At 40.1% G+C, this 14,480-nt stretch overlaps 1 protein-coding gene across 4 annotated transcripts in view; it reads left to right on the top strand.

The window, feature by feature from the left end:
- LOC108149603 (terminal nucleotidyltransferase 5C) overlaps positions 1–11,899 on the top strand; it is a 50,461-nt gene extending 38,562 nt beyond the window's left edge. For 2 of the 4 annotated variants that reach the window (XM_017277297.2, XM_017277299.2), the window contains one exon: positions 10,230–11,899. In XM_017277297.2, the coding sequence (XP_017132786.1) occupies positions 10,230–11,888 (1,659 nt within the window). In that variant the 3' untranslated portion in view covers positions 11,889–11,899. Of the gene's footprint in view, positions 1–6,596; positions 6,800–9,986; positions 10,155–10,229 lie in introns of those variants that run through there. The other 2 variants (XM_017277300.2, XM_041707248.1) reach the window with 2 other exon arrangements.
- The last annotated feature ends 2,581 nt before the right edge of the window (positions 11,900–14,480 follow it).

Below are 14,480 nucleotides of genomic sequence, written 5' to 3'. Positions count from 1 at the left end.
CTGCTAAAATTAAAGAGATTCAGAGCATGCCCAATGACGTAATTATTGGTGGATCTATAATTGAATTTTTACTTTTCCTAAGCCGTAAAGTTCAATTTATTTTGTTCTCTAATGGGAAACTGATCCTGGTTTTACCTATTTTGTGTTATTTTTAAAATAGCACAATGTTTCAAAAGGCTTCGACTGGATTCAAAATATTTAAAACTCGAATGTGTTTTTTTTTTTGGCTTAGCAGATGCATTTCATTTCCCATTAAAAAGTTAAAGAGATTTCGGAGCTTGTGGGACGTAACTTCGTTAAATTTATAATTGAACTTAAACTTTTCTTCTGTTTTATTTTTCTCCCAGTTGCATAATAAATTTTGTTAATGGTCTGCTTGAAATGGCAACCACGTAGCCGTCGAGAGTTGTTGTCACGTCGAAGAAAGTGAAATTACAAAATTTGAAAATCGAACAGAAACCCAAAAGTTGAGCGTCGCAAAAGGGCAGACACTGGCCAGCAGGTCAACTACTCGGCCAGCAAATTCCAAAAGTCCAGATTTGCAGCACGGGCTGAATGAAAATTTCACAATGGGTCCAGGCATGTAGATAATGGATCGTAGATTTTATATTTTAGATTGTAGATCGCAGTTGATTGCAGTGTAGTGCGATCGTGATTTGTTGAGCCCATTTGCTAAGACGATTTGGCCTGCACGTGCTGGCTGCTGGCCGCAGCAGTGGAACTCAAACCTCAATCATCTGGAACATCATCTGAGCTGAGCGGTGATTGATGATAAGCCAGCGATACGTATACTTTTACCCGTCAGTGTACTGTACATCAGATGTAATAAGCAATAATTTTCTGAATTTTGTTTGTGCAAGCAGTTTAATTTTATTTCACTTGTTGCCGAGTCTTCTCTCTGCCATCTCGTTTTGTTTTCATTGTACTTGCCCGCCTGCCTGCATACTATATAAATAAAGTATGTAAGCGCCTTCGGGGCAATAAACCCACGGCGACTTTTGCACGCTGATGGGATGGGATGGGATGGTGGCAAAGTAAGCTGAAGTTGAACAACAAAAAAAAAACAGTATTAATATATTAAATTGTTATTTAAATGAATTCAAGCATGGCCCAAATCTTGAGCACTTAAGGGACACTTAGCGGAGGCAACATAAATCAGCTGTTGGACTTGTTTGGCCCAGCGCACGATCAGTTAATTGCCTTGTTTTCGAGCCCAGTTAGCAGCCGAGCAGTGAATCAACACGTCAGGCAAATCCCAGGTGGCTTAGTCACCATCCAGCCCATCATCAATGCCAACCCACGTTAGCGCAAATACATTACTTCTGATCAACTTATTTGTGGGTCGAGAAATGCAATTAGCAATTAAAAGCCCGCATCTATATCACATCATGCGCGGGCATGCCACTCTCCCAAGAGTGGGAGAGGAAACAGCCAAAAAGATACTTTTAATTCGTGCTAAACAAGCCAGCCAACTAATCCGCACCTGAATCTGGCACAATCGCCGACTGTAGATACAACTGTTTTTACCCTATTTATATATCATTCGCATGTATATATAGATACAGATTGTTTCAGTTGACATTTATTCAGCTTACCTGGCATGTTCTACTTAGTTGCTAGGTTTTTCGCCGATTTCGTGTTATCATTTCGCCATCGGAAATATTTATTTTGCGGTTAACTTCTTTGGTGTCGTCAACGGAAGTAAGAGTGATAGCACATTGTTTGTGGTAGGAAAAAAGAGTGCTAGATAATAATAAAAAGAGGTTAAGAAGAGGTTGAAATTTATTCTTTACTCACATTTTAAAATGAATGGAAATGATAGATAATTTATTTGTAAATTTCTATAAGTTTAGAATAAACAATGGCAATTTTGAGAAGATTCCATATCTCGACGTGCTCTCGAAGTGCATTCCCCAACAGAATTTGAATTAATTTTCACGTGGCTTGTCAGTGCTTATATGGATACATATATTAACTTGGCTCGAACACAACAGATGCGATTCCCAGGAAGCAATTGATAGTGGCTAAAGAACAGTTTTAGTGGCACGAAGTCATTTATCAATTTTAATTACAACCACTGTGGCAACAAAATTTCAAAAGCTAAAGTAAAGGGAGTTGAGGTCGGCGGTTGTAGGGAGTATATGGTGTATATGGTGTATGGTTTCAAGGTCTGCCGAACGAACGCACACATCGAAAGTATCTCGCAGTTTCGTTGTAAGCGATTTTAATTGATTCCGAGTCAAATTGCCATTAACTGATAGATGGAAGGCACGTCGACAGACAGACAGGTAGAGGAAAAACAAGCACACACACCTTTTGGACCCCTCTGATACCCCTGAAACCCACTGAAGACCCTGATAGTCGCCTCTGCTAAATCCGCATGCCGAAACTTCATAACTATTCTGCCTATTTGTGCGAGTGTTTGCTTGTGTATCCCACAGATACACAGATACACAGATACTCATCGTCACATTGGTGTTATTATAAGTTGCATGATTCTGTAAAGTCACGCTAGAAAACAATGAGTATCGAGAACAACAACCAACAACCAGAGAACAACACTCCAGACACATTAAGCACATCAAAATGATATGAAAACTAGGCGAACAGCAATTCGCCATTTTCAAAGCCAATAAAAAAATCTATTTAAGAACTACGCAAAAAGCCACGAAGTCGGTTAACGAAAACAAAAACAGCATTTGCAATTGAAAGTTTGTTTTTTTTTTGTTGACTTTATCGCTTAATTGAAATCAGTTGATACGCAAAACGAAATTAATTCTAACTTAATTAAAGCAACAATAATAGTTAATCCCAGTTTAGTCAAGAGATTAAGCCAACTGTTTAAACAACGAAAAGGGCTATAAAAATCAAATTTAATAGTACCATCACTGCAGGCAATGAAGTCGAAATAAGTAAAGTAAAATGTCTAGCATAATAATTAAAATCCTACAAAACATCGACCTGAATATTTGTACTTTTTTTTGTTTTCTTTGCAGGTAAATATTATGCAACTCTCATGTTTTCATCGAGTCAGTAACAAGTAACAAAAAATGATAAATATTATAACAGAAAAAAACAAAAAGTGTACAAATTTACATAACATTTTTGTTGAGAATAATATTTGCACAAATGTCGTATGTTTTGTAGAATTTCCAAAAAAAATCTGTTTTATTGTTTGTCCCCATTTGAGCTTAAAGCTAATGAAATCCTCAAGATATATATATGATCAGAAAGAGTAATATTTTGTATCCCCTCAACAGTCATTTTGGTTTTAACAGAATTTAATTTGCTGGATTTGAATTATATAGTAAAGCTAGGGTTTCCATTAATTTCATAGCGATTATCTAATCACAAACAATTTGCCAGATTTTCGTTTCAGGGCGGCAACTTTCTAAATTCATTCCATTTTAATGATCTTTAATTAAATTGCTTAATCTAAATTGACCAAATCTCAATTTGTATTGTAATTTGTGTTTGTGTTAATAATTAAGTTCTGCATTTTTTTGCTGCTTCCAATTTTTTTCAACTACTTTTTTTGAACACGAGCCGCAAATGGGCCTATTTGATTGCATAATCGCGGAACGTAGTAAAAAGTTGAGAAGAGAAAGAAAGCAAAGCCTACGAATTAATTAATTTATCAGAGCCTCGATTGTCCGATAAAATTAAGTCAAATCCAAATCAAATTTAACTGACTCTCCCTTTGACGCCTCACTTTTGTGTCACGTTTCGACTCGGTTCCCCATTTCTTGACACAGAAAAGAAATGAGGCAAATTAAACCTGACCAAAGTGGTGCCGCCAGACAAGCAAAACCGAAAGTTCAGAAGCAACCAAATACTGAAAGGTGAAGCCAAGACCAATAAACGCTAGATTGAAAAGACACAAAAAGGAAAGGAAGAAAATTTCAGTTTAAAGAAACTCAATTTCCGCTTTGTCATACACAGGCAAAGGGCTTATAGCACTTCCGATCTACAGTTTTCAATGCCTTGGCATGACCGTTGAGGCAAATGTTTTCCATAAATAATGTGTTCTTACATAAAGTGAGTTTTCATTTATAAAACAACAAAAACTTCAAAATCCTAATTATTAAATAAACTCTTATTCCAGTACTGTTGTAGATAAAGATTCTCCAATAAAATAGTAATAAAATGTCATTCTTATATACTATTTGTAAGCGCATATACACTTCGGTGAGGTTTATTTCAAGTATTCCCAGATTCTTGGGCGCTGTTGGCACTTTCATTTTCAGTCTGGTTGGAAGTATGTGAAGCTATGCCAAAAACGCAAGTGTATCTGAGTCTGATTTCTGATTTTGACCGCGTGTGCTCGAAGCTGATTTTGTTGGATCGAAGTGAATGCGTATTTGAAATGTCGGTCGAACCGGTTTAGGGGTTTGGTTGGGTTTGGGGGTTGGGGGTTGGGGTCTGAGGCTTTTGGGTATTCGTCGCTGTCCAGTGCGCCTGGCATAACAATTAGTGGCGATTTGCATTTCGATTCGATCGATCGGTTGGCTGGGCGTGGGTGGGGATGGGGGACATTGGCTAGAATTTGGCCACCACACTTTCGTTTTGGCCTTTCGGCCAAGCGCTGCTGAATGGCGGAACTTGAGGTATCGGTAGCGGTAGCGGTATCGGTATCGGTATCCACAGCCAAGCGTGAGATACAGATACATTCGCAATGGACACGGCTTATTGGGTCAGGGTCGCCCTGAATGAGTCTGCGTCTTGCCAAACAAGCGAGCCGCGTCGCACCAAGACATCATCGGCCGCAGATACAGATACGGCTAACAACTAACTGGCAACAACAATAGCATTCATAATGGCAACAAGCTTGGCCCGACTGCGACCTCAGCTCTCAGCGTTTTATATTATATTTCTCGTATGCTGCCGCTGCAGTGCAAGATGGTTTTGTATCTGCAAGATACATTAACGCTTGCCTCAATGTTACTGCTGTGCTCTTTCAGGCTTCCATCACGAGCGAATAGGCATTAATCAAGCAATATCCCAAAGCAACCTTTCAAAAAGATACAAAAAGCGTTGCAAAATGTTTCGTTCAAAACGCTGGTTAAATTATAACATTGAACCGGCCGACAGTTATTCTACTCAAAATAACGGTAAGGCTAATGAAGCCAAAATATAATTAACTGTGCTGCATATATTATGGCATCGAAATTTTTGTGTTCATCTCATTACTGATATTATAAAGGCCAGGGCAGAGCAGTCGGAACGAGAATAATATATACACATATATTCAGTATACATCAGATAAATACCCCACATATAGCGACAGATTATTTTTGCCAGGCTTTGTGTTGTGTGCTGTATGTCGGTATCAAATCATAACTCACACAACTTGTGCTTTTTTTTTTCTTTTGGCTATCGTCGTCTCCCCAATTAACATAATACTTATCTCCGGGGACCGCAGGCGAATTCCGCCTTATCAATAGTGGTCTTGCTCTTTTCGCTTATCTGAAAATTGTTCTTGGTTGTGGATTTTAGTTATTTGTTTTACGGTTTTTTTTGGTTACATGTTGTGTGGTTCAGCATTGCGGTCTATTGTATTAACTTTTAGTTTTAATTCAGTTTAATAGACATACTTGTAAACCATTATTTTTAGGATAAATTCTGCGGTTTTTTAGTTTTTGGGCATATTTAAGTTGAACTTTTATTTTTGTGAATGGCGCCAAGTTTGGAGTATGAATACATTATCAATTAAGTTTTATCAAAATTTAAAATTTAAAATTTTTTATTTAAATTTATTTTATTGCAGAAATGTAGATCTTATAAATTGAGATTTCTTAAAAAAATAAAACAAGAATAGAACAGAACGAGAAATAAATCTAGTTAGGTTATTGGCAAAAAAGATTGGTTATTGACGAAATAGTGATTTAAATAAAAATGTTAGAACCAATCAGTTATTCTGAAAAGTTACATTTAGTATTTTTACGTGGAGCTTTAGTTCATACAGAAATAATGAAACCGAAAAATGCATTACAAATGTGGTGTAAACGCGGCTTACATGCACACTCAATCATAGACATACATACATACCTATACCAATGCTTCTTCTTCGATTTATCAGCTGAGCGAACACCCGCATATTGCAGTGCATCATAGGGAGAGGCAGACGGAGAGAGAGAGAGAGAGGGGGGAGAGAGATCGACCGACTAACCCAAAGTTGTATATGTGTGTGCCCTTCTAAAAAAGCCCCCCAAAGCATAAAACTCACTCAAACGGCATTCCACTCAAGCGCCTTGTGACGTCAGCTGAATGGGGGAGAGCGGGAGCTTTTATACTTTTTGCGCTCTCACTCTCCCGTTGGCGTTCTCTATATAGTTTCTTATTCGCAATTCAGATTGGAGTTATTTTTTCAGAGCAGTCGGCGACGTCGACGTCAATTCATTTGGTTTTCGAACGCGCAACTTAACGGTCGTCTTTCTCTCTGCCGCGAACTACGAATAAATAAAAGCAAATGAGAGTGGGAGAGCTAAAATTTTAATTAAAAATCATATGAAAATAAAAAGTGAAGAGTGTTGAAGAAAATAATAAACACAGTGTGTGTGCAATCTGCAAACAGATATTTATTTGAGATTCAAACACGCGAGTTAATTTGAAATCGCGGCGAATAAGTCGGAGTCGCTTAGTCGCGTTTAGTAGGCGCCAATTGTGGGCACCACCCACCACCCCTCAAATCCGCCACCCACCTTTTCTCCTTTTTTTCCTTTTCTTATTCGATGGTGATGCGGTGCTAAATCAAAATCCATACGGAATTCATATTGGTTTTTGGCTCACTTTACACTCGGTACGTCAAAAAATTTAAATAAAATTGGATCTCGTGTATCTGTGCACTGGTGTAATATTATAAGCAATTTGCACCCAAATAATATTCTTCAAATTGATTTGTAAAAAAAAATATTAAAATATCATTTAAATACTAATAATGTAAGGCTTAAAAGTTATAACATTTTGTTGACCAGCGTCGGCCTACTGGCCCAAAGTGTATAAATTCAGAATTTACCAAAAGTGGTAATATATATTTCTCCTGCACGGTTAGATTTAATTTTGGTCTGTTTTTTCCTGTGTGCGTACGCTTTAAGTTTTGTGTTTTTCTTTATTTCTATAAGAGACTTTCTGCCATTGTTGGGCTACTGGCTGCTTTCCTTAGCCGTGAAAGAGGAGAGAGAAAAAGGCAAAAAACAACGATTTTCACTTTTACTTGAGACCAGTCTAGGCCAACACACACACAAAGACAAACACACGCGTAGCAACTATTGCACCTGTTTGCATGTTCGAGTGGAGCAGCTGCACTGGCACTGAAACACCGTTATGATAATGCCAACCCCGACGATAATGCATTACGAAGTTTGATCTTCTCGAATCTAACACAAATCGGTTCAAGTTAAATAGAAAAATGATTCACAATTGTGAAATTCAGCGCTATATCTGATATAGCGCCTTAATGATATAACATATTTTCAAAAAATGGTGACAAAGGGTTTTTAAGTATAAAATAGTGTTGTTAGGTCCAAACTTATATAACAATCACCAATATTTGTCTCCTGTGCTCAAAAATCCCACAACAGCTGAAAACTATAGAAAGTAATCAAGAGAAATATTATCAAATTTTATTTCAATTCACACTTTGTCAAAACCACTAACTAGCGTAAAGGTGTTAATTAAATCAAAGAGAGGGTTTCTCCTTGCCGAAGAATTGAAGTTCCTGGCTGTAAATCTTCAAGGGCGAATTCTTAGCGATTTCGATTGCCTCATGAAAATGCAGTTTAAACAATTACAATAAATACATATGTACATGACAGCAGCGGTAATTTGTGCTTGTGCGCGACGTCAATGGCAATTAATAAATAAGTAATTGTCCGGCTGAGCAAAAACAAAAAATAAGGCAAACTTAACTGGAATAACAATGCCCGTGTATTTCCACCGCTCTTTACGTTTTGCAGCAGCCCTCCTGCTATAAAAAGTGTGAACCCAGCCACGCGGCAGTTCTCAAGATGCAAAGATGCAAAGCGGATTCAAATCGACCCCGGACCCCAAACAAAATTTAGTTATATTACCCAATTCACACGAAAACTGAGCACAAATTAATGCACTCGTACTCGCACTCTCGCAGTTGTTTGCGTTTTATCTTTGGCAGTGTTGCTCAAATTTGATCGTAAAATAGCTAAAATTGATGATGTTTATTTCATGAACTTACTTTTTTTTTGCCCCAAGAAATTGTGTCATATATATTTATTCAAATATACATTATTATCCGGGGTGATCTTGAGTTGCAAGTGAGTTTTGGAATACCCAAGACATACCAATACCTTATCTTTCTAGCTCTAATGTATAATGTTATAATAATTTCACCAAACAAAGATAGAATTTCACAAGTTAAATATTCGAACTATAAAACTATAAAATTTTTAAAAGCGATAAGCCAACAGCAAGATGTTGCTAAAAAAAAAGGACAAATAATCTTATTTCGAAAAGTTGCACTTAAAAATTGTATAACTTTAATAGTGAAAACAGAGCCAAATCGACATCACTACTCTGCGTTCTTTCTTGTTTCGTCGTGTGAATGATATAATTTGGTTGTGGAGAGGCCTTCGGCTAGATTTGCATGCGAGTGACGGCTTGTGCAAATCGGCAGGTCAGGTCGGAATCGGAATCGGAATCGGGGGTTAACTAAGTTGTTGTGGACTGTACGAGCACGCTGTGAATCATGCGACGCAAGAATCTATTTGAATTGTATTATGGCGATTCCTTAACTCGTTCATCACCCCACCTCTCAAATCGTCGCACGGCTCTATCTGTCTCTTATATTGTGCTTAGTATATATTATGTATATTTTACATACATACATACATACACATATACTTTGTGTGGTCGCCGGCCAGTTATGCCAGAAAATTAAAGTTTTTTTTTTTTTTTTTTGTGAACGCACAAACAAAATGATAAAAATGAGAACCCAAAACTTGCACACACGCGCAAATAGAACTCATACAAGAGATAGAGCTAAACGATATAATAGCCATAGCCCATGCCATATTAAACAGTGGCACAAAACAGAAGGCGAAAAGTCGGGGGAATGGGATAACGAATAGAATCATAGGGAATATTTGGGGGAACTAAACAGAAACGTCGCCTCGATAACAACGCGGAACTTTCGACTTGACTCGTCTCGTTCCGATACGATACGATACGATACGATCCAAATTAGATGTGATGCCAAAAACTCTTGTTGTTGCCTCGTATTTGGGCGAGAACGCGAAAAAAAGTGAAATAAAATAAGCAATAAATAGCACAGCATTTAATGTTTAGCGCGTAGGCTGCTCGCGCACACAGCAACAGTTGTGCACAGACAGTCGAATTTAGCAAATTTAAAGCAAATTAATTAATTAAAAGAAGCCCCCGGGCGGCGTTTGGCATTGGCAAGATAAAATGGCAAAAATAAATAAATAAATAACAGTGACAATATCATGATGATGAAACGACATGAACAAAAATTGAAAAAAAACAGGGTAGGGAGATAAAGTTAGAATAGGGCAGTTATGTACATACATATGTACATGTAGGTTATACGCTAAAAAAAACAAACAATCTATGGCGAAGTACCAGAGCATTTAATGATATATATCATAATAAATACATTTTATAAAAAAATGCAGCAAGCAGAAGTAAATTATTTTTAAATTATAGTAACTTTGCTGAAATTATAGCCAGAAAAGAAAAATGAAAATACTGTTTTAGTGCTATAATATTCTAAATAAAGATTTTATAGAAGTTACTATTGTTTTAGTTTTTCGTAGCATATTGAAAATATAAGAATTATTATAATAATTGCCATGTAGAGATAATTTTATTTGTAGAAGGCTACAATTTTCGCTCTGAACTGAATTTACCACTTTAGCCCGTTGGCAGCCAACAACTAGCCTCTCGAAATGTAATCAAACAGTTACTTTTAAAACAGATTTCATTCGTTTGACCTCGACATTTTCACCTCCACACAAAAATTCCTTTTGCAAAATTTAGTTCTGTACAAAACCTCGAAAGCGAGCCAACCATATACATACTTTACAATAACAACAACGATGGTAGTGTAGATCAGTGGGAGAATCAAACTACCAGCAAAAGATTCCTTTACGAATAGAACATTGGTAGCACATGCATACTTATTTAACATCACCACAATGCTGTACTAACTGAATTGTTTTCCTTTCATCCAATTGCAGTGCGGGACACTAGACGGAGCCGAACCGTTATATCATCAACAGCGCAGCAACAGAATGGACGTCTACCAGATCGACGATGGATTCCACTCGGACGGCGGCACCGAGACACCGCCGCCGTCGCCGAGCTCCGGATCTTCGATCGCCTCGACGTCGGACCACGGATCGCTGGAGAGCGTCGACACCGGAGGGACGCAGCGGCTGGCCGTGCTATCGTTCGAGCAGGTGAGCAAGCTGCACGACGTCATGGACGAGAAGGTGGCCATCCACGGACGCGGCAACTTTCCCACGCTGGAGGTGACGCTCAAGGATCTGGTCAATCTGGTGCGCCGCAAGCTGGAGGCGGAGGTGAACGCCGGCGGCGCCGGGGTGTTAGTTAAGGACATCCGTCTCAACGGCGGGGCAGCTAGTCATGTTTTAGCCAGCGAGGATCAGCCGTACAATGACCTCGACCTGATATTCGCCATCGAGCTGAGTTCGCCGCGCGTCTTCGACCGCGTCAAGGTGGCGGTGCTGAACACGCTGCTCGACTTAATGCCCGAAGGTGTGTGCAAGCGGCGCATCTACACGTGCTCCCTGAAGGAGGCCTACGTGGGCAAGATGGTCAAGGTGAACAACAACAATGACGGCGACCGCTGGTCGCTCATCTCACTGGGCAACTCGCCGGGCCACAAGAACGTTGAGCTGAAGTTCGTCGACTCGATGCGCCGTCAGTTCGAGTTCTCGGTGGACTCGTTCCAGATCGTCCTGGACTCGCTGCTGCTCTTCTACGACTGCGCCGCCCTGCCCATCTCGGAGAACTTCTATCCGACGGTGGTCGGCGAGTCGGTGTACGGGGACTTCCAGGAGGCACTCTACCACTTGCAAAAGAAACTGATCTCAACGCGTCAGCCGGAGGAGATTCGAGGCGGCGGCCTGCTCAAGTACTGCAATCTATTGGTGCGCAACTACAAGGCCGTCGACTCGCAGCTCATCAAGACCCTGGAGCGTTACATGTGCTCGCGATTCTTCATCGACTTCCCGGACATCAATACGCAGACCACCAAGCTGGAGGCCTACTTGCGTAACCATTTCTGGGGCGTCGATGAGGAACCGCTGCAGTATCAGTACCTGATGCATTTACGCGAGGTGGTCGAGATGTCGACGGTCTGTCTGATGGGCCACGAGCGGCGCCAGACGCTCCACCTCATCCAGTCGCTGGCCGCCCAGGTGCTCTTCAACAAACAGGAGAAGCAACAGCAGCAGCACGCCCATGAGCAGTACCAGCAGCAGCAGCAGCAGCAGCAACATCAGCAGCACCAGCAACACCAGCAGCAGCAGCAGCGACAGCATCAGTTCCTGGACCCAGCGCAGCAGCAGCAGCAGCAGCAACAGCAGCAGCAGCAGGCACAGTCGCAACAACAGCAGCCGCAGCAGGCGGCCACCCTGACCCTTGTTTCGCAGGCACCGCCAACGGGCCAGGCGCAGACCATTTACGTGCAACAGGCCGCCCCAGCTGCCGTGTGCTGCACGAGCAGCGCGGATCAGACGCCGACAGCCGCTCCACAGACCATACAGATACAGGCCGGTCCGCCGGGACTCATCTACGCCAACGGCGTCTACTATGCACCTGTGATCCCCAGCACCATCTGCACGTGCAACTCCACCTGGCTGAGCACGTGATTGGGGCAGCAGGAGCAGCATCAGCAGCAGCAGCAGCAGCAGCAGCAACAGCAACAGCAACAGTTCCAACAGCAACAGTGGTCAGAGGATGCATTGGCTGAAACTGAAACTGAACCACCACTAGAAACAGCACCGATAGCAGCACCATCATCTCAACCACCATCACCACCGTCAGCAACAGCCCCCGGAACCCAAGTCCAAAACCAAATTAGACCCGCGACCATAAGCAGCAGCACCAGCACCAGCAGCAGCAGGAAGAAGAAGAACAAGGCCAAGACCCAAGCTAAGCAGGCAGCAACAGCAACAGCAACAGCAACGGAGAACAATGGCAAAGAAACAGCAGCTACAACAGAGACAGCAACCATGACAAGGACAGCAAAGAAGAGCAGCAGGACCAAGCAAAAGGCAGCATCATCATCATCATCATCATCAGCAGCACCAGCAGCAGCAGGAGCAGAAGCAGATGCAGAAACAGGGTCAGGATCAGAAGCAAGAGTCGGCGGAATCACGGGCAGCTTGGTGCTGACACCTCAGCAGATCAACGGACTGCCCGTTTACAACCAACTGAAGGACGGCGGACGCTCGACGGCAGGAACATACAGCGGACAGTTTGCCTACTTCTACCCGCACGACGGCTCGGCGCCCAGTGTTTTGCTGCTGGGCGAGGATTCCTACCTCAATGTGACCGAACAGCAGGAGCAGCACCAGCATCATCATCAGTTTGTCTAGGAGAAGAACCATGGGTCATGGGTTTGCTTGCCTTGCCCCCGGGCACTTTACATTTACTGTTGATTCATTTCTCATTCGGTTGGCTTCTTTCTTTGTTAACTTAACTGTATGATCAGAGGTCTATTTTACTGTTCCTTTTCTATATCTCTAACTCAATGTGACCGGCGACTGTAAAGCCTATCCACGACACTTGGCACACACACACGCTCCTACTTTATAAATGTAACTATACCGAGAGTTTGAACCGCAGACTGAACTTCAGCCGCTGTTAGATGTTGAACAGAGACACAACCACCATTACTGACTCCCAAGAAGGGCGAAAACGATTGCGAATCGAACCTAATCATCAATCATTTGGCTATATTAATCGATATCCCCACAATTTCTAACATCCACGTTACTTGTGTAATTTGATTTGCCTACGACAACTAAATTTTAATTTGTAAAATCTTAACAAAAAAAAAAAAAAAAAAAAACAAAAACAAAAAAAAAAAGTAATGTAAAACCAAAATTTATTCTTGTTTCCTCGGTCAAAATCGTTTTCATCTTTTACAACTTTCTTCATTTTTTTTTGTAGTAATCCCAAAAACCATAAACAGTAATGACTTAATTTTGGATTAGCCAACCCACGTATCCCCCCACACATACCATTGTATTTTTTAATAAACAAACACACAAAACCTAAAAAAAAAAAAAAAACCGTATGCATATGATATAGCCTGTTAATTACGGATTGACCTTTTTGTATGCCAAGTGCAGTAAGCAAGGGCGGAGTGTTGGGTTCCAGTCTAGAAATTCCAAGCAACAATCTAATTGCAGGCTGAAATGATAAATTAAAGCGATGATATGTAAATATTAGTCAAATTAAACTGTCGACAAGGATTCGGATGTGTAGAGGATGTATTTGTCTGGTGTATCAGAAGTTGCTCAATGAAATTCAATTCACAAAACAAAGAAATTAAATTAAATTTAAAGTAATGTGTTATAAATTGTAAAACAAAATCTCTAAACGAAATGTCATAATTTGTAGAATATTTTCGGTATGTCAGGCAACAGCAACATATGTGAATGATTGATTGATTGAAGTGTTATATCCAACTGGGTGATAATTTTGAATGATTAACTGATAAATATGTAATACATAAATACGCTCTAAACAACAAATATTTATAGTTTGAAACGAAAAACACTTCTACGAAAAGCATCAAGAGCTGATTGCTTTATGTGTAAGTCTCCTTTTGCAATTGCAACAAAATACAAAAATCGACTTAAAATATATGCTTATATGCAACCATTAATATATATTTATATTTACAACAAATGAAAGACAAATGGTCCACAAAACAAAATGATTCGAAGATGTGTCGATGACGATGAATTCATCATTCATACATCATCGTACGTTTACGATGTTTCCTCTCCGTGTGCATTCTTTGAGAACCTTGAGAATTGTCTATCAATCACTCACTTTTGTATAATGTTAACCTTGAACTTGTGTTTTGAATTTATGTATTAACTTTAGTTTAAACATTGTGACATAATGTACGATGTACGCTGTATGTATGTGTATATATCCAGATTATCTATATGCATATTCGACAAGGTCCAAAGCCAACGTATTCCAATTTGCAATCTGCAAAACATTTTACTTAGTGCAAACTTTAAAACGAGTTAACCTGATACTGAAACTGAAACCGAAACTCTAAAACTGAATCAAAATCAAAACCAAAAACAAAAAATTTCCAAAAAAAAAAAAAAAAGTTAAAGACGATAGGGAGTCTTAGAGTCAGACTTATTTGGTTTTGCCAGCTGCAATGAAAAAGGTTTATTTTTTATTTGGGTCCCAAAGCTAATGACTGGGCT

Source organism: Drosophila elegans, unplaced genomic scaffold (genome assembly GCF_018152505.1).
Source record: "Drosophila elegans isolate 14027-0461.03 unplaced genomic scaffold, ASM1815250v1 contig_133, whole genome shotgun sequence".
In the NCBI taxonomy this organism is placed as follows: Eukaryota; Metazoa; Arthropoda; class Insecta; order Diptera; family Drosophilidae; genus Drosophila; species Drosophila elegans.
This window is presented reverse-complemented; position numbering and strand designations above follow the sequence as displayed.